General features: G+C 35.6%; 3 protein-coding genes across 4 annotated transcripts; 1 reads left to right on the forward strand and 2 right to left on the reverse strand.

Moving 5' to 3' along the window:
• Positions 1-252: 252 nt before the first annotated feature.
• LOC124446188 lies at positions 253-13,353 on the reverse strand. 2 transcript variants are annotated; one of them, XM_046997017.1, is made up of 12 exons: positions 13,196-13,353; positions 12,130-12,504; positions 11,296-11,409; positions 9,498-9,644; positions 9,137-9,406; positions 5,223-5,275; positions 4,753-4,863; positions 3,993-4,164; positions 3,427-3,526; positions 2,944-3,053; positions 2,679-2,810; positions 253-597 (listed from the first exon to the last, which is right to left on the reverse strand). In XM_046997017.1, the coding sequence occupies exons 2-12, from the start codon at positions 12,277-12,279 to the stop codon at positions 475-477; spliced, it is 1,482 nt and encodes a 493-aa protein (XP_046852973.1). In that variant the 5' UTR covers positions 12,280-12,504; positions 13,196-13,353; the 3' UTR covers positions 253-474. The 2 variants fall into 2 exon arrangements, with proteins under 2 accessions (XP_046852973.1, XP_046852974.1); XM_046997018.1 differs by lacking the exons at positions 11,296-11,409; positions 12,130-12,504; positions 13,196-13,353 and adding an exon at positions 10,013-10,108.
• Positions 12,957-15,832, forward strand: LOC124446189. The gene is made up of 6 exons (XM_046997019.1): positions 12,957-13,223; positions 13,811-14,005; positions 14,169-14,351; positions 14,566-14,647; positions 14,924-15,074; positions 15,269-15,832. The coding sequence occupies exons 1-6, from the start codon at positions 13,127-13,129 to the stop codon at positions 15,662-15,664; spliced, it is 1,104 nt and encodes a 367-aa protein (XP_046852975.1). The 5' UTR covers positions 12,957-13,126; the 3' UTR covers positions 15,665-15,832.
• On the reverse strand, positions 15,766-19,739 carry LOC124446191 (deoxyhypusine hydroxylase-like). The gene is made up of 13 exons (XM_046997020.1): positions 19,562-19,739; positions 18,866-18,945; positions 18,709-18,770; positions 17,805-17,833; positions 17,308-17,431; positions 17,128-17,207; positions 16,919-17,035; positions 16,578-16,623; positions 16,438-16,489; positions 16,304-16,356; positions 16,137-16,209; positions 15,996-16,051; positions 15,766-15,923 (listed from the first exon to the last, which is right to left on the reverse strand). The coding sequence occupies exons 1-13, from the start codon at positions 19,612-19,614 to the stop codon at positions 15,819-15,821; spliced, it is 930 nt and encodes a 309-aa protein (XP_046852976.1). The 5' UTR covers positions 19,615-19,739; the 3' UTR covers positions 15,766-15,818.
• Positions 19,740-19,782: the final 43 nt, after the last annotated feature.

A 19,782-nucleotide genomic window follows, 5' to 3' on the forward strand; every position in this document is an offset into this window, starting at 1 on the left:
GAACCTTAGAATGTGCAGTTAAAACACCCATGACATTGCACTACTTATTTAGGTTTTTTTTGATCGATATTATTTTAACTATGCATTGATTGTTTTCATTGATATAGAGCGGATTTCTTCGAGGATTGCTCCCAATCTTGATTTAGTATTTTCCCTCGGACTGCATGGTAACAAATATCGAATGGTTTATAAATTGATGTCGCTAAAAAAGGCTCCTTCGTCTCGCTGCTTTTCAATTGACAAAATATCTGATATCTTTTAACTCTTTTTGAATTCCAATGAACAAACTAACAAACTAAAATAAAAACTACCAACAAATAAACGTTCTAATTTTAAATTAATATTTTGATCAACAAAGAATTTATTTACACTCATTTATATGCAACAAAAATACCTAATTTATCAATACTTCATTTTCTGTGCACACAACGAAAAAATGATCATGTGAAAATTTTCATTGGACTTTGTTTGCATCTAAAAAAACTTAGTTTGTGTTGCAATTTGACCTGTATGCATAAGAAATAGAATAGTTATAACAAGAATCATCGTCAAACCACACAGTAGACTGCCTCGAACTGGAGTAAGAAACAAGTAGGCCTACAAAATAAAAAAAAACAATATGGTCATAGCAAATTTTCAAAATTCAGTTGTAATCGAATTTCATAGGGTATGGACAAAGGAAGATTGATGGTTAATTAAAGAGGGGGAATATTCATATGCTCAAGTTATAATCGAGACACAAATGTAGACAATAAGGTAGACAAAAATGCAGACAGAAAGGTAGACATAAAGTAGACAGAAACACATGCAGAAACAAAGGTACAAAGATAGACAAAATAGAAGAGAAAAAGATAAAAAAAAAGATTGACAAAAACGTAGACAACAAAGGTAAACGAAAAGTTGGACAAAAGACAAAAAGTGGACAAAATGTGGAAAATATCAAATATAGGTATAGATAAAAAAAAAGGTAGAAAGCAGTAGATAAAACACAAAGGTAGAAAAAAGTAGACACAAAGGCCGAAAAAAAGGTGAACACAAAGACAAACACAAGTTAGAAAAAAAGTTATTCACAAAGGTAGGCACAAAGATAGACTCAAAAGAAGACAAAAATGTACACACATAGGGTGAAAAAAAGGTAGACACGAAGATAGGCAGTAAGGTAGACAACAGAAGCGAAACCAGCCCGATCTTTCACTCCAACAATGCGAATTTTTCAGCAAATTATAACTTATTTCTTTAAAAAATTAATTCAATTCATTGTTTCCTTAGTAATTGAACACAAAAGTATTTGCATTGTAGGTATGATAAATGACTGGTTATACTACTACTATACAAAACGTAGACAAAACGGTATATACTAAACAAACGAGGACAAACAGGCAAGTTATAGTTAAAAAGGGAGACACAAAGTAGACACAAGCATAGACAAAAAAGTAATGAAAGAGGTCGGCATAAAAATTATGAATATTGCCCCCCTCCTTCAATTAATAATCTTCCTTCGTCACGGTTTAATGCCCATGACAACTGTTGGGTATTAATTCCGTGTTCTACAATTCGAAAATTTATCGCTAATCCTAATCCAAATCCAATCCTTTAGGACATACCTAATATTTCACAGTTTATCACGATTTGCTCATCATTATTTGCAAGTTTCACATTTTTCCAGTCAATACAGAGTGTCTACATGCATGCACGGCTTTAATGTATGGACAAAACTAGATGCTTGAAGAATGAACTGCATTTATTGATCTGGATGAGAAAGAGCACAGCGTGCTACTGCAAGGATGCAGAAGATAAGCCTGCGCGCTGTTAAACAAAATATGGAGGTATTGAAGATGACAGGTTCGTTGAAAGACCGCAAAACGGAGGGCTGTCGTCAGGTTAAAATGATGAGGAAATATAAAAACTTTAATACAAGAGTTTAAAGATGCTTTGGGGAAAGAAATATCTTCAAGTACAATAAGAAGAAGGTTACTGGTGCAATACTGGAGAGAATGCGAATTGTGTAAGCTAGGAGCAAAAATAATATTTTGTGGAGTAAAGAGGAAATATTGTTTTTAGAAGAATTTAATTTTTCAAGCTGATCTCTGAAAGAAGAATATAAATCAGAGGAACGCTAGTATCCAAAATGTCTTGTTTCCTATTTGAGAAGATTTGGCAAATGAAAAAGAAAATATTTGAAAAGTAAGACTTGCAAGAGTTTATTAGAACTATAAACAGTCATCTTTGAAAATGGAATTGTACTGATGGCGAATAAATATTATTATATTATTATTGTCGTTTATTAATATGTTGGTGCTCATTTGATATGTTCTTGCCTCATAAATATGTTGTTGCTTCATTAGTATTGTTGTTAATTATTATGTTGTTGCTTCATTGATATTGTTATTCATTAATATGTTGTTCCTTTTTAAAGAAATTTCTAGCCATCAGCGCTTTTAGGTATTTTGAATGTAAAATGCAGTGCATAATGCATTCTGAACTTCCCTAAATCCGCCCTCTGGGTTGGAAATTGGGGGATAACAGGGTTACGTTTTCGTTTAAGTTTCTGCAGCATTTTTTTTCATGAATAGTTGAACAGTTTTGAAAGTACAGTCTACGTAAAGTACACTGTACGAAAGACGGCTTCCCTGATTGGTTATTGTGAGTATAAATGATATCATGTGATGTGTACGCACCTTTAAATGAGCACTTTGAACAAAATTCAGGAAGGAGTCAAGCTCCAGTTGTGAACTAGTTTGGTGGCCAAAAACTCGAACATCCAACGAAATTTGCTTGAATTGTGACGCAATACCCGTTACTCTGGCGGCCTGTATAATCCAGACAATAATAATTAGAAAACCCTTAAAATATGGATCAGTCAGAGTAGGATATTAAACAGAGCAGGTAGTTTTTACTATAAACATGCGTCAAAAGACAACTGAGGCTTTCGGTGTTCATTACCTGAATGACAGGGAAAAATATTGCAAGAGATTTGACAATCACATCGATTGTTCTGTACAGTATAACTTCCACGGAATGTTTGTCCTCATCGACAAATAGGTAAATAGAATCTGGAATAAGGATCGAGAAGAGCAAATCATTGTTGATAGCTAATGTAGATTTAAATAGTAATCGAGTTGGTGGATTCGTTGTATTGTCTTATTTGTGTGCATGTCTATAAAGTTTGCTGTCAAGCAAGTTGGGCATGTTACAATGTAGATGGCATTCACAGAAAGACAAATGTATTCAAGGTGTGATTTTTTTTAGAGTAAATATGATAATAAATAAAGAGATAAATTTTATAATTTTTCGCCTCTTATAATTTTATGGAAATGCTTTGAAATTCCATGAAATTTGATTTCGTATGAATATTACCTTCATACAGATGCTCTTCATTGTCGACATAAAACACAACTATACAAAGTTTTAAGGAAGGAACCTTACTTATTAAACAGTTTTCCAAGAGCGTAAATACACACAAAGAGACCATAAAAGATAGCAAAGAATTCATTCTTTCAACTGCATTTTTGATCTCAAGTATGTCCTGAAAGGCACATAAGAATTTCATGGTATTAGAGGAGTACATGTCCACTTGAATTTTTAAGAAAGTACTGAAGGACCAACTCAATGTTTGAAATACACATAGTCAGAACAAGCGGTTAAAAATTCACGCATACACAATACACGGTTCAGATACTGAAGTGTATTCAATAGGTAGATTTGCACAAGAAGTGTCAATGAGATTATACAATTAGAAAATGCTTTAAAAGGCAGCTGTATACCTTTACTTATTAATAACAAAACTATGTCGAAAAAAAACAACAACAGCATAAAATTAGAGACTTGCTGATGGATTTATACGAGTAAATTTTACGTGAATTCACTAAAATTGAAACTACGCAATACATCTTTAATCTTTTGGTATACATTACGTAGATTAGCTTAAGGTACGTGTTGTTGATAGATCATTGATCAAAGAAATCTCAAGCAATATAATTGATGATGCTTACTTTCATGATACTCTGAAGATCGGCGGATTTCTCTTCGATTCTTCGTGTTACACCTCTTATATAATGAATAATAAGTTGACACTGAGCTGCATAATTTACGATGATTACAACGTTAACCAATTCCGAGACAAGTTGACCAGCACACATTAGTAAAGCTGCCAATGTTAGTCGCCTGTATTGGAAATTGAAAGCAATTAGATAAGGAGATCACTTATAACTGATACTGAAGGTAACTTGCATTGTATCTAACTACGCATGTGCGGGAATTGTCGCCAAGAATCGTTGATTGAATACGTAAAAATAAATTAAAAAGTGTACGCAATTTTTTCACGATTTCTTTTTTTAAAAAAACCAAAAAGACCGTTGTAGCAACAATTTCTCTATAATGATAAAAATAGCTGGACTTAGTTATTCAATAATATACGAGAAGCAAGAGTGACATGGTCGGCCCTCAAGTTTGGTCGTGCCATACAAATTTCAGATCAATAGCAATCAATTACTTCCGTAGAAATCTTATATTTCTTCAGCCGTAAACATAGAATTAGAAATATATACATAGCACGGGCTGGCTAATGATGAAAGAATAGCATTGTTTTTCTAAATGATACTTATAGGTTGTCGTGAATGCAGCTATAAATAATTTTTGTGAGTTCATCATGGTAAAGAATTGAGTAATATCTAAGAAGATATTTTTATCGAAGTTCATGCATAAGAGACAGTAAACATCATTTAGATGCAAACCAAAACGGGGACTACTTACAATCTGTTGTGTCGAAATCCCGTCACCGTTTCAGGTCCAAAAGCGAGTATGAAGAAAACAAAAATGCCCATTTCGAGAACCAACCAAACCATACCGAGGATGAGAAAACACCTAAATGTGTGTGAATTGCACGTTGAATTTTTATATTTAACTTTTGATTACTTTCATATAATAAGCCCATCGAGTCTACAGTAAATATTGAGTCTTATTTACTAAATAAGTTTCCTTCTTCTCTCTATGAATGTTAAGGCCGATAGAAATCATTTCTTGCAGCTAGCACGAGAGATTTATGTATAATAACCTACAGAGGAGTAGCCAGGTGTGAGCAAAGGGGCATTTGTCTCTCCTTTTTTCGTGACAATTTCAAATTGACAACTAAATATGTTGCTTTTTCCCAGCACGTCCTAAGTGACTCCCTCACCCCCCCCTTTTTAATAAATCCGGCCTACGCCTCTGATCATGATACATACCATGACGACAATGTAACCTCAACATGTTTCTGCTTCGAACTTTGTAGGAAAACCTAAACGGTTAATATTAATGATAGTTTTTCTTTCCTGAAATTTTCAACTAAGAAATAAATGGCAAAAAGATGACCGAATATCTAAATGATCATTTTCTTCAAATCCATAAACATGGACGCCTCTAGTATGTTTCTGCTAGCAGATGAAGAGGTAATCACACTATCCATGATTGTACAACATATCATTCATGGTCGCAAGATGATCAATAAAAATTTACCAGATATTAATGGTTTTATAACGTTTTTATAATGGGGTTTTTATAACGTTTTTATAACGTTTTTATAACGTTTTTTATAATGGTTTTATAACGTTAAGTTTTTCTACCAGATATTTATGGTCCGTCATTATCTTTGACGGACAAATCATAAACCTTGATTAGTAAATACTGACCCAAGATATTTCCCGCACACATGAAGTAAAATGAAATTGCTTGCAATCTTCATTTCCAAAAATTTTACCTACATAGTGCGGCAAACATCTACTGCACCCTGTATTTATCACCTGTACCTACTAATCAACCACACAGACAGAAGCTGTAGGTAGCCTGCAGGTGTGCTCGTAATATGTAAGTTTAAGATTGCTAGTTATATTTTTTCATGTAGGTGAAATCCATAGCTGTAGTCCTTTTTAGAGTCGAAACGTCAGGCAATAACACCAATAGTCCTTCAAACTCCTTCTCACGACTGCACTAAACAGGACGATCTGCGTCCATAAACAAATAACGATGCTTACGGGCTAACACACTTTAACACTCATCACAGTTGTTACCACGTGTTTCATGCTTAATTTGACTGATCAAGCATCATAAATTTTGTGACAACGTATTAAGGGTGAGATGTGCCAAAACATATACATACCACAAGGGGTTGTAAGCAGAGTAAATCAGTGCAAGTGAGTACAGTTTGCTAAACGTCAAAGTCACTGGACAATCGAAGAAGTTCGTTTGGTCTACAATATAGTGAGAGAACGTCGTTCTCAAGTTGTGGTGTGTTTCTGTCATGCTATGAAACTGTTATACGCACTACAACATATATTTCCTTCTTTGATTAGCAACATGTGACGGGTTTTTTTCCTTGACAACCCCCTACAGACCAAATCTATTAAAGTAATATGACTTGGAGACTTTTGAAATGAAACCAAAATAAATGATGTATTTATTGCTATCTCAATCCACCTTTCCAACGGTAAGCACACGTGTCAAAAATACAAGATCAAATCACAAAATTCGGACAATCAAATGACCGGACATAGTATTGTATTAGTAGAAAAGTGGCAATAAAATAGAAAGAAGATGCTCTTGGGGCATTTGTAAATCTTATTTTAGAAATCCAGAACGACTAAATATTAAGGCAGAAGGTGTAAGAGTGAATTAAAACCATTTTCCGTCGAATCAAAGGAATGCTTGGATATGACATGCAATATATATGCAGATCAGATACAAAGTTATAGAGAAATATAACAACATCTCTAACGTTGTCGTGGATATTACGAGTGCCACTGGCCCATTAGAAAATGTTGATGCCTCACCAATTTATGAAAACCAAAGCATGCTAAAAATATATGATTGAAAACTTGCTTAGCGTATCTACAAACAGAAATTTCAGAGCTCGCTCAGTTACAAATTATTTGAGAATTAACCTGACATGCATAGTTAATTCCACCAACTCTCTAAGTTCATGGTCATGGCAACGACCAACTGGATGCACTAGTAACGATTATGGAGAAAATAGTTGCCAGAGACAAATTTTCAGATGAATAATTTGCGCATGCGCAGTCTGCTTGAGCATGCGCAGTCAACTTGGCTAGTTGCCCAAGTTCATGGCCATAGCAACGACCAACTACATCTACTAACACCAATTTTGAAGTAAATAGCATGCTTAGTAACAATTTAATAGAGAAATCATCTGCGCATGCGTTCGAGCATGTGCAGTCCACTCGAGTAATTTTCATAGTCATGGTAACGACCAACTATATGTACTTGCACTACATTTGTGGCAATTAGTTCACTTATTCGCAAATTATCAAAGAAATCATCTGAGCATGCGCAGTAGTTACTGTAATAATACCACAACTTTCGTAAGCCTTTGAATTTGTGTATGTATGTATAAAGCTAAAACTTCATAGAGTAGATGTCAACTAGCAGTGGAAGCTGGGTGCGATATAGTTTGCTGTGGCTTAGGGGCCCAGACTTCGGTCGCGACCGCACTCTCCCTGCGTACCCCGAGCAAAGCCTATCGAGAGGTGATCTCGGGGTCTGATGGGCGGAAGCTTGCTATTGCATCTCCCAAGTAGGATAGCGTGGAGGGGCCGAAATCTCTAACCGAAACGTTAACATGCGGCGTTCTAGTGCCTTACGCTTAAGAAGGTATCGGGAAGCATGGACCGAAAACGGGGTTTTTTGCTTTCGAATTTGATCTTTTTCTTTACAAAATAAATCAAGCAATGGTTCAATTAACTTTTTCTGATACTGTGCCTTTTTCTGACACTTATAATTTTAGACAACCTTAAACATATTTTATACAATTTTTACTGGTTTATACTGTATCTTTCTGATTTAGCTCTCTCATTTACTGTTTCTCATATATCACGAGCAAACCATCCATGGGCTTCATACCAAACAAAGATTATTTGGTTCCCTTCAATTAACATGCGACGCTCTAGTGCTTAACTATCTCGGGGCATAGGGGGGCATGGATCGAAAACGGTGTTATTTGTTTTCGAAATTTGTCTTGTTTCTTTACAAGAATTCTTCTCATAAAAGAAACTAGAACATCCAAAGATCCTGCAAAGGTTCAAACAACTTCTGCCTTTTTGAATTATAATTTAAACCAACTCTAAACATGTTTATAAGTTTTTTAGTTGTTGTCTTTTACAATGTAACTTTCTCATGACTCTCTCGTGATCAGCCAGAGCCTCCTTATACAATGTAACTCTCTCATCATGAACTAAAGTGTCCATGGGCTTCACGGAAAAAGCTATTCTACACTTTTTAATAATAGTTTTTACAAAGATAACATTTATAAGTCAAGCTATTTGTCTTGTCTAAATTGAAACGTTATGTCATAAAATTTTATTTCATTTTGGATGGTAAATTTCTTTTTATCTTACAATATTTTCATGATTCAATCTAGAAAATAACTTTTCTTCTCAAGTCATTTTGCGATTAAATAATACACTTTTCGGATTCAAAGAACTTCTTTTGATCACATAGAGGCACCTGTCCAATATATTACGTAAATGCCAGTAGTATGCATTTCGTTGTAAGAAACCACCCTACCAAAGAATATCTAGATCCGACTTTAGCAGCATGGAGCGAAGAAAATTGCAAGTCATAGAATTACTTTAACTGTTATTTTTATGATATTTATGATTCGATGTATCATGAGATTCCATAAGAAATTCATGACTGCTTTTTAATGCATCGACACCTATTTATAACAAGACAATGTTTTATTACATTTATAACAAGACAATGTTCAAACCATTTACTTTATTGCAATGTTTTATGTTACCATTTAGCATCATCGTAATTTTATACATTTAAATAATCGTTCTGAATAACTATAATCAGATTCACAAAAGCCCCAAAACTCAAAAGCATCTTCGAACCATTTTATTGCCACTATTCTACATAAACAATACTATGTCCGACCATTTGATTGTCTGAATTTTGTAATTTGACATCGTATTATTGACACGTGTGTGTGTATCGTCGGAAAAGGTGGGTTACCGAGAAATAGCGCTTTTTAATCACACCAAATTTTGCTGACTTGCAATGTCATGCGGAGTTAACAGTAAGTTTCAAGCAAAATTTTTCTACTTTACCATATGTAGGATTTAACATAATCTCATTTCTTTACCTTTTCCATTAGAAAGTACAATCCTTCGTGTTGTCGTATTCGATACAAGTAAAATCCGATTAGGTAAGCAGTCAGATGAAGCAAACTGGGTAGCACAAAGGTGCCAAAAACATGTCTACATTCTTTATATGCTGGTTCCCAAGGCTCATCATACTCATCGTCATCACTCTCCTTAACTATTTGTTTTGACCTGTTTAGATTTGTCATGTTGGAAGACGCAAAGTGAACAGGACTCTTCGAAGCAGGAATTGTGCTGTTCATTGATGATTTCTAAAAGTAACGAGGGCAATAGGATTTTACCAGACAATACAACGTGGGAGACAAACAACAAGTAACATGTGCCAGAAGAATTGTACAGAACCTTGATTTCTCCTCGACAGGCAACGGCACTGGCAACGTAACTGAACAACAGCAACGATATGATCATAACAGGGTATATTGTGTTTACACATTTCAAAAGGAATGCATTCTGTTGAGGACTCATTCCTCCATAAGGACGCCAAGCAATCTAAAACATACAAAGGGAAATCCATCAGTGATATGACCTTATCCATACACATTTCTCAGTTTTCCTGACGAGGTTGCAATATTGGCAAATGGCTAGAGATTATCTTTGATAGTTGTGTCGTCAAAAGTTATATAATACGATGAATATAAGACGATTTTTTCGTCCGCATTTTGACGTAAACTGGCGAGGATAAAAAGGTTGTATTCCACGTAACGTGAGATATGGCCACAGACCTGCCAACCCCAAGGAATACAAAACCTTGAGATTAATGCAGAAAAACCGGGAGATCTGGCAAAAAAACTGGAGATTTCTATTCTTGTATACGACATATTTTTAGATTGATTTATTAGGCAAATGGCAATGATTACCTCAAGTGTTATGCACAAAAATTTTAACTGGCAGCCATTTTGTGTTACATAATTATACGAAAAAACGAAAATCAATGTCATGCCCAGTTCCCGGCGCACCGCGGCTACAATACGTTATGTTTTGAATGCTTTTCATCGAGTATTTCTTTCCATGCGATGAATAAAAATGCCAAAAAACTTATAAAGCCTAAGCTTTAAAAAATCCGGGAGATTTAGTATCTTTGTCGGGAGGTCGGGAAAAATGCAGCAAAAGCGGGAGTCTCCCGGCGAAACCGGGAGAATTGGCAGGTCTGTGGCCATATATACGCAGGGGCGGATTATCTAGTAGGCTAAGTAGGTTTAAGCCTACAGGCCAGGGCTTTCGAGAGACCCGTTGTATCGAGACATTTGAAATTACTGAGTATTCTGAAGCTGCTGTAACTGTACGGGGTAACTATTTTCAGTACATTTCACCAGGTTTCTATATTTTTTTACATAGGATTTGGACGTTTTTGTTATTCCGGGCTAGCTAAACGAGCTTAATTTAGATCATTGATGCTGATGAAAACCCATACGAGCAATTGAATGCAGAGGAAGAATGGCTTTAGTGCTATCTACTGCTCAAATTTCAAATGCGCAATGCTCAGGACTCAGGAAGTACTGGCTTTTCCCATTTCCCTGACCATGTCAATGATTTTCGAAATTTCATTTGAACTTTAAAATGAATTTTTTCCCATTTTTTACCTTATGAGGTTACAAATAGGAAATGCAAAAGCAAAGGAAAGCTGAACTTAGTAGGAGGAATAGATATCACTTACAGGGATTTAGCTATTAAAGCAGTTGGAATTATTTTTTTTTTTTTCAAAACTAATGTCGGGATTTTTTTCTTTGGAGTAACTTTTTGGGAAACTTGATTAACTAATAAACGACATTTCCACATGTTATGAAGATAAAACTCGCTACCAAAGCCAGTCGGTTCTCTGCTCAACTTGTTACTGGTAGAGTGCAGTGACTAATCACGAATGTTTGATGTATGAAACGACAGTCTATATACATACAGAGTACAGTGCTCATATCTGTCTTACGGAGTCTGGGAACGAAAGTAAGAAAATTGTCATTTTTGGAATCTTGGTGTAGTTTGGTAGCTTAATTGGGTGTTGGCATTTTTATAAAATTATAGTTGACAACTGGCAATGTTGCTTCATTTTTTTCTAAATATTAATGACAACCGACTATGGAAAATTTTCAGTTGACATAATATGTATATACAATGTATTTCTAAAGTTCTATAATGCTGTACTTACAATTCCAAGTAATTTATAAAAAGGTATTATGATCTGTTTTTTACAATGCAAAAGAGCAACTGTTGTAGGATTAAGTGAGCCACGAGTAATTTCAACACCATTGGCATCTTCAATCTAATAAAAGAAAGAAAAAACATGGCTGCTGTGGTTCAGCGGTTGTACATTCATAATACTTAATTCAAGCATTGTGAATCTCCCTGATTTTTTGTAGTGCTTGAAACACAACAGCATCATCTGATTACAATCAATGGTGACAAACAAACACAAAAAAGTTACCATTTCATTTGCCATCGAAGTTTATCAAATCAGTATCCAAATATATCTCAATTACAGTATTTTGATGGTATGATATTAGATATCTTTCAAATTTGTACTTTGTAGGAGCAAAGACAAAAAAATCATTCCCAGGAGGTGATAAAGAGTGTTTGGAAGGCAATGAAATGAAGTTGCTTTAACTAGGATTTTGGAAGTTCATAAAATACAAACACAAAAATTATAAAATCCCAGTTTCAGGAGATGATAATGTAGTTATTGTCAGCTTAGCTGTATGTATTTAATATGAAATGAGTACCAGCAGATTATTAATGATTGCTACAGAGTAGTGTGTGGATCATGTGGTAATACTAAATGGAAATTTATCATCTGACCAACTTTTACATCTGATCACAAATTGTATTTGTCATAAACTTTGTTAAACAATGTATTCACATTAATCATGCTCTGAGGCAAATCTATGATAAGATAAGAAAGGTGATAGCTGCTGGTGATAGCCAAGCTACCATGAATACACAAATGAACACATTACTTTATGTAAGCGCTCTGTAAAGTATTTACCTCGACTTCAGGGAAATCATTGATAATAATATTGCCCGCAGTCACTCTCATCTCGGTCGAGGACATAATGTCATTATCATCAAGTTCAACAGACGCGTCAGAATTGCCATTTTGAGGTGGCAAAACTGCATGATTTGATTTGACCGACATTTGATCGCGTTAGGCTCCAAGAGGAAGTGTTGTGAACTGTGAATTACTCGACAGCTAACTCCGAGCACCGAGATATGACGAAAATTGTTGTCGAATCGAATAATTTGTATTTTTTAGTCCTCTAATATTTTCAATGTTGTACATTATCATTTCCCCAACATATTGCCAGTAACCAATTCCTGCCCCAACGCATCGCCAACTTCGATGAAGTCATGAAGGCCAGAACTGAAATTACAACGCGACTGTGTCATTTTATTGACATGTGTAGCAACAGGGAATGCCGAATGGCAGTCATGCGAAACACAATAGTCTTCCTGCAATTATATAGCCGTGAGTCCACAGGGAGTCCATTCCACCACAGTCACATGTAAAAATAAACATTCATAACTAAAGTATGGTAGGATATTCATCGTTCATCATACAGATGTGACGTCACGTTCAGCCAAAAAAAATTGTCTAAGTGAAAGAAGTGAAAGAGGTACAGAGAACTCGTTAGGGAAGTCTATTTATAAGATACAGACAGATGTAAATTGCTTTCGTAAGTTTATAACTAATTAGTCGAGCTATTCATTACAAGGCATCTTGCCAATAATACAAAGCCCACGTTCATTATTTCAAATAAGTTCATTATGTCGAATAAGTTCATAAGCGCACTCCCCTTCCAGTAAGATAAACACAGAGGCAGAAGGCTCTAAGAATAGATCGGAGCGGAGTTATCATCTTTACTCGCTCTTTTATTATCAGCAAACCTCAAGATTGCGTGCTAATTTTACGAAAGTGTAGTACTATTCAGAGCGTCATTATACAATTTTGTCGCTTGTGCATTCCTGTCGAAGTTTAAATAGAAATGGTGATCGATGTTGAGCATATCGAAAATTCTTTCGTTTGGGAAACATTTAAGGATGGAATGCCTTACCTGGGAACGTACAAAAATGAAAAACCAGGTTCGTCTTCGTACTTTTTACCGATAGTTTCGTGACAGTGAATAGATGCTGGTATAAATTTTATTGCGAAATATGATTCGATGAAGGAATTTCATGTTCAATTATTTGCAACAAAATAATGAGAGTGATATCATTATTAAATTTAATGTAAATACTCCCTTTAGCGAGCATAATACAGGTACATCATGCCTTTAGCTCAGCATTTAGTTTGCCGCGAAACTTCGATTTGGCAGTATTTGAGAGAGTTGGAACTTGGAATGTAAACAAACATCTGCTCCCCCCCTGCATAATTTTTCTGCCACAGCGACAGATATCAAGCTACAGACTCAGCCTGTCTCGGTAACTACCTTTCTTTCATTCTAACGCGGGTTTACCTGACCAAAATTCGAGCGATGCTCTCTAAAGGCTATCTTATCATAAATCCGCACTCCTATATCAATTGTTAGCTTGCTGATGTTACGGCTAAGCCTGTCATACGGTCTCACCCAATAGGGGAAAGGGGGCAGGAACTACCTGATGTCCGTTTTTCGTTCTTGGTATGCACCTGAGCTTTAATAATAGAATGTGGGAGTTTTTCTCTTTTCCAGATCGCGTAAAGATGCACACGCAGCGCTTAGATTTAGCGAATTGGGTGAAGATCGACCGCACGTACGCCTCACAGCAGTGCGAGAAGGAAAGATTGTTGAGAACTAAACGAAATGAGATCTTCGTGACGAACAACGATGAATCAACTGTCCTTGCCAAGCAAGAACTCCTAGAACTACTTTCCGATTATTTGCCAAGTATATTTTCTCATTGCAAAAGCCTCCTATCTATATGTTCAGAGGATAAGTAAGGAAATTTTATCAATAAGAGGATAAGTAAGGAAAAACCTATCAAACATAACTATGCACAAGAAAAGCAAAAATTAGTTTCATTTCATGACGCGTTTTTCATTTTCCATAGAGCGATTTCCGGACAAGTTCGAGCGTCAAGAGCAAGGCATTTACAACAAAATGCTTGACGAATTCGTATCTCTACATCCACAAGAAAATGATGACCCTCTCATGAAGGCATCGCGTCTCACTCAGGAAGACTGGTGCATAATGGAATGGGACGATAAAGAACAAGGATACTGTCTTACTGCAGGTATTTCTTTCGTCGTGGTTCTTTATTGTTGCTTGATTTTCTTATTAAGTCGCTAACAAAGCGAACATTTCACTTTGCGAACGAATTCCGAAGTTAGTTGGTTTGTTGGTGAATTTGCATCACGGACGTTGAATATTTCGCATATCGAACGAACTCGAGACAAGAAGAAGAGATAATCAGCTAATATTCCATATTCTCCATATTTCATTTGCAGGCGTTGTCTTTTTCCCCATGCGTTGGTCCCTTAAAGAAAAACACAACCTACCAATGTTAAAAATACATAAGCCGGTCGACGGGTAAGGCCACAATTTGACAAGAAATCATATTTTCGAGTTCAATGATGTAATTTTAATCCACCATTTCATTACTGACAAGACCACGCGAGAACTTTTATTCACGAAACAAAAGTTTATTGGTCTAGTATTAAAGAAGTAAACCTGAAATAAATACTATGATGGCTATTTTATCGACTAAATTATCCACAAAACAACCACAGTCCACCCACTCTGAAGCCAGCTTCTTTACGTATTTTTCCAAATCAGCTTAACTCAGATCTAAGTCCATTGATTTAGGTTCACGAATCATTTAGTTCCCAAAGTGTACGATCTATTTAAATCAATGTCAACCAATGCACCAGTGCATCGTGGAAATTGGGCTGTCTTTCATGATCTTCACGGCGTTCTTGATCTATACACGCCGACTGGTCATGAAGAACGCAACGAGGCAAGTGGCATTATGGCTATACATTATTTGTCTTTCGGCTTTTTCTTGTCAAACTATTTAAAAGCGTTATATTTTTGCGGTTGCAGCTAAGACAAATCGACATTCGAATTCAATCATTTATATGATGCACTTAGCTACGTGAGACGTAAAGCTGTGTTTAAGACATGCGAATTTAGGGAATGAATTTATTTCAGGATGCAGGTGTATACCGTTATCAAGGAGAGAAGACGGGCCACGACCTGATGTTTAGAGCCGAGTACCAGACCTTACGAAAGTTGGAAAAAAGTTCGGCGATCGTTTTTTCCATTCGTACTTACCAAATACATCTTGAAGATTTTAAGAAATTTCCGCAGAAGGAAGCCGAATGCCTGATAAAAGCAATCGAGAACTTACATCCGAATTTCATTGAATACAAAGCGCTGTCATCTTGGAAAGAAGCCTCGCTGAAGTATCTGCGTAAAAACGTACTTGGTCTTCGTGATCTCGAAGAGAAGAAGTGGTATTATTTGGGATTAACAGTAGGAAGTGTGGTAATTTTGGCGACGGCTGTGGCCATCGTTTGGAAATTAAGGCGTGTGGGTCAATGCTAGAATAACCTATAGATACATATCTTTGCTTTCTGTCCAATTCGTATGGACAATTGTAAGGTGGAAATACGCCACACAGGCTGAGATAGGTACATGCAAAATAGTTTGGTAGCACAATTCTTATAATATGTAATAATACTTCTTATTTGTAATATATTTAACACGAAGGTACACAGTTTGCCATTCTGTCCACAGTCTTCGTGTATTCCAAGTCGTTACTGACTTCGTGATCGTGCATATCCAAGGCAACGATACAGCTTTCCTTGGAATAAGAAAAAATTGTATCTTAAAGTTAACGTATAACGGTCAACTGCAGAATTTTTAAGTTGTATACCTTCACAACCTCTTCCCTATCGTTCACAAACGTTTCTAGGATCTTACGACAATCCCCTTAAGCAAAAGAGCAAAATATTATTACTTAAAAAATACGTTATGGTATGATCAACGTTGCGATGAAGATGTAAATGCTGTCCAACCTTCGCGATGGCACCGAGTGCTTCAGCGCATTCATGCCTCACCATTGCACTTTCATTGGACTTTTCCAGACACTACAATAGCAATACTTCGTCTGGAATCGTATGTTTCATATGCACAATGCCGTGGTAAAACCAGAAAAAAATTTGTCAAACGGTTTTACTGCACCTGTTTAAGATGGGCAACACATGCTTCATTTTGCATTTGTCCCAACACGTACGCTGTAAATAAACCGATAACGTTACATAACGTTACACAACATGACACATTCTTATATAGGAGAATACAAAATGCTCTCTAACCTATTTCATGACGAAAAAGAGCGCTCTTACATTTCAAACCCTCTGCTATAGCCTGTATGAATAAAAATAAACAAGCAAGTTTTACCTGCCTTGCCTTGATTGTACAAGTTAGCCGGGATTTAGTATGGCTACGTACTTACCAACACTGCAGAAACTCCACCAATATTTCGGAGTGAAAATAAAGCTCTAATAAATAACAAAATTGCGCTCAGTTCAGTCATCTCCGTCGACTTGATTGGAAACGAGAGGCCTCGAAAGACCTTGTAACACAATAATAAACGTCGCAGTTCAAGTTTCAAAAACTCGCGGTGTCAACAAAAGGTTGAATGCAACATTGAAAAAAGTAGATTAATGGTCTACTTGATGTAGCGTTTGCAGATGAGTTTAGGCAATACTTGCCTTAGCAAACGTGCCGTCTCAATTTTAGTAACATAAAGCTACCATATAACGCTATATACAATGCAGGCGACAAAAGCATTACCTATAGCGTTTGAATAAGGCGAGAGACTCGTCCAGTAAAGTATTCCTTAAAGAAACAACATCAGCTTCTGTGACGACTTCTGGTGGAGCTGGATCGACGGAGTTGTACGGATTTGTGCTTAATGAAAAAAAACCATTGAGTTTATCGAAGCTTGAATGCACTTGCATATCACCGCTATGTACATAAAATTCATAATTTTTGTTAGCAACCTTATTTTATCTTTCTCGTTCCTCTCGTTTTCTTGTAGCCATTTTATCCTTTCAAGAGCTATTTCACACGTTTCTGCTACCTTAAAAAGATGAGCACTCAAAAAAATTACGTAAAGAATATAGGTAGTAAAACATATAACACCAACAATCAATATATTTAATGCAACACATGACACATACCTCTACTTGACTGTCGTCTTTATATTGTGTTAATATATTAATTACATCCGGAGAACCGATTGCTCCTAAGGCCTCTGCAGCCTCGTGCCGGACCATGGGATCCTGTAGTTTATCACTTAGCACACTAAAAAAGTAGCAATTTCATTGTTTAAATTTTTCTATTGAGGATGATTAATGCAAGCCTGGTTAATAAGCTACCATACATTATGTATTTTTGTGCTGACATCCATCTACATACCAAATCTTAACTAGGACTAATCCAATGCAAAATGAATCGACAATGGTTGCAACACAAACATGCATAAAATCATAGTTTCCACTTTTTCCTAACTCAAACTTTACTATATGAAATTCAATGGGTTAGCCAGCTTGCAAGTTGGGTCATGCTAGGTAAATTTCAGCTTAATATTTTTTGTCCGCCCTCAGAGGTTCCTTTGCCACTAGCACTCCTTTCTTATAGAGCCAAGGATAGTTAAACATTGCAAGGGCAAACGTACCTTATCAACATTGGTATTGCATATTCATTCTAAAAATAAAAGTAATTACATATCAGTGTGATCTTGAGAGTTAAGTTGGTAGAAACATATTTAATATGAAAAAATATGATAAACCATTAAGAATGACAATTATGTTAGTGCTTAGTTATAGTTTCTATTATTGAGTACCAATTCTTTGTATTTACAGCAAGTTAGTGTTAAAGAAACTTTATTTAAAAAGACCATGAAGAAAAGAGATATATAAGTACAGTATCATATGTGTTGGTATGTACAAATACAGGGCCGTACATACATAGGGCCATACTATGGGTGGGTGTAGGGGTAGTCACACTCACCCAAAAATTTTATTCGGAAATGCAATCGGTAGAAATACTATATTAGTCAGCAGAAAAAAGATTGTTGACGACTAACCAACATTAGGAATAATTTGGATAAAGCATAAATAAGAGTTAAGAGACTAAAATTTTGGTATAAACTAAAAGTAACTTAAGAACAAGACAGTCGGTAAAACATGTGCAGTTGGAACAATGTCACACTTCTGTAATATAACACTGTGCACTAACATGAAGTATATAATTCATGATAGTCCATGACTATCTTAATAATATTACTTTAGTACATCAACTTGCTAAATTAAATTCAAAGTTGTTGACTTCTTGGCATTTAACAATAGTTCTATAGGTAGGAAGCTGAGTCAACTACTGCATCATTACTTTGAGATTACTGCTATATTAATTAATAAACACACTTAAGAGGCATCATTTCATAGACCTTAAAATTGACAAGGTTTTGTCCTTTAGTGTGTTTGGTACATGTTTGTTACCAGTCGATTGAAAGGATTATACCCCCCTGATATATTTGGTAAGGACAGCCCTGTATGTATATCCCAACAGTTCTGACTCACTTGCATTTGCCCAAGGCAGTAAGCACATTCATGTTTCAGCAAAGCAGATTTATGTTCAAAACCTAAGACATACAAATATGTTGAAACCAAAACAACAACCTAGAGTAAAGTAAACAGAGACATGTAACATCACTTGGAAAGATTAAAAAAGTTTCACCTTTGCATATCCAGTCTATAGCCTGGTTACCACCAGCATTCTTTAATGCAAACAAGGCCCGGAATTTGTCTGACAAAGAGCTACAAAAAACATGATCATTAAAGACAAATATGTAGGCATGCATAAATCAATGTACTCCAGAAATTACAAGAATACAATAAAACACAACTTCCAGCTTTGAAGCTTGAAAAGATTGATGATATTTACTGAACAAAAGGATTAACATTTGATGTTCTAAATAACAGAAGGGCCAAACAGCCTACATATTAGCCAATGGATGCACACATACTGGTTAACCCCAAAGAAGCAACCAATGAAACCTTAACACTGCATGCAATCACTCACAAAAGCAATGCTGCAACTACTTCAAGATCTTCCAAGCTTAACAATTGGTTAATGGATATTACACATGTGCTTTAGTCGGTTAGTCTATGGATGCAGTGGACAACAGAAGTGAAAACCGTCATAATATTTGGCCACATGCTTTATACTTAAAAAACTGGCTACAACAATCAACAACATGCATTGACTAACTAGCTGGTTCCTGTTAAAAACATGAAACACTAAAAATCACCTATCTCTTTCACACTGACAAGTAATTGATGTGTCCCAAAAAGAATCGCATTAAAAATTTCTCGAGAATAAATTATAGACATTTTAATTATAGGTATTGAGCGCTTTTTCATTCAACCCAACCTAGACTCGTTCACAAATTGTTCACCAATTATATTGACAAAATTATCTTCCATTGCAAAATATTTTGTTTATCAAGAACTTCCAGTAGAGATTGTGGAGTTTGTTGTCAGGATAAACAAAAGAAATTTCAAAGTCTAAATTCCAACATGTCCACCATTTAATTACCATTATATATACAAAACACGAAAGAAGCCACGAAAGGAAATTTACGGAAAATACTG

Source organism: Xenia sp. Carnegie-2017, unplaced genomic scaffold (assembly GCF_021976095.1).
Source record: "Xenia sp. Carnegie-2017 unplaced genomic scaffold, XeniaSp_v1 HiC_scaffold_22, whole genome shotgun sequence".
Taxonomy (NCBI): Eukaryota; Metazoa; Cnidaria; class Anthozoa; order Malacalcyonacea; family Xeniidae; genus Xenia; species Xenia sp. Carnegie-2017.

What these genes read in the sequence shown, in the direction of transcription:
- LOC124446188 (XM_046997017.1), bottom strand. Translation starts at nt 12,279, where the DNA reads ATGTCGGTCAAATCAAATCATGCAGTTTTGCCACCTCAAAATGGCAAT. An exon ending in ATGATTTCCCTGAAGTCGAG is followed by an intron (nt 11,410 to 12,129) that starts GTAAATACTTTA and finishes TTCTTTTATTAG; the next exon opens with ATTGAAGATGCCAATGGTGT. An exon ending in GGATTTCGACACAACAGATT is followed by an intron (nt 4,165 to 4,752) that starts GTAAGTAGTCCC and finishes TTTCCAATACAG; the next exon opens with GCGACTAACATTGGCAGCTT.
- LOC124446191 (XM_046997020.1), bottom strand. Translation starts at nt 19,614, where the DNA reads ATGGAAGATAATTTTGTCAATATAATTGGTGAACAATTTGTGAACGAG. An exon ending in ACTGCCTTGGGCAAATGCAA is followed by an intron (nt 17,834 to 18,708) that starts GTGAGTCAGAAC and finishes TTTTATTTTTAG; the next exon opens with AATGAATATGCAATACCAAT. An exon ending in AAGACGACAGTCAAGTAGAG is followed by an intron (nt 17,208 to 17,307) that starts GTATGTGTCATG and finishes CATCTTTTTAAG; the next exon opens with GTAGCAGAAACGTGTGAAAT.
- LOC124446189 (XM_046997019.1), top strand. Translation starts at nt 13,127, where the DNA reads ATGGTGATCGATGTTGAGCATATCGAAAATTCTTTCGTTTGGGAAACA. An exon ending in GTACAAAAATGAAAAACCAG is followed by an intron (nt 13,224 to 13,810) that starts GTTCGTCTTCGT and finishes TCTCTTTTCCAG; the next exon opens with ATCGCGTAAAGATGCACACG. An exon ending in ACTTTCCGATTATTTGCCAA is followed by an intron (nt 14,006 to 14,168) that starts GTATATTTTCTC and finishes CATTTTCCATAG; the next exon opens with AGCGATTTCCGGACAAGTTC.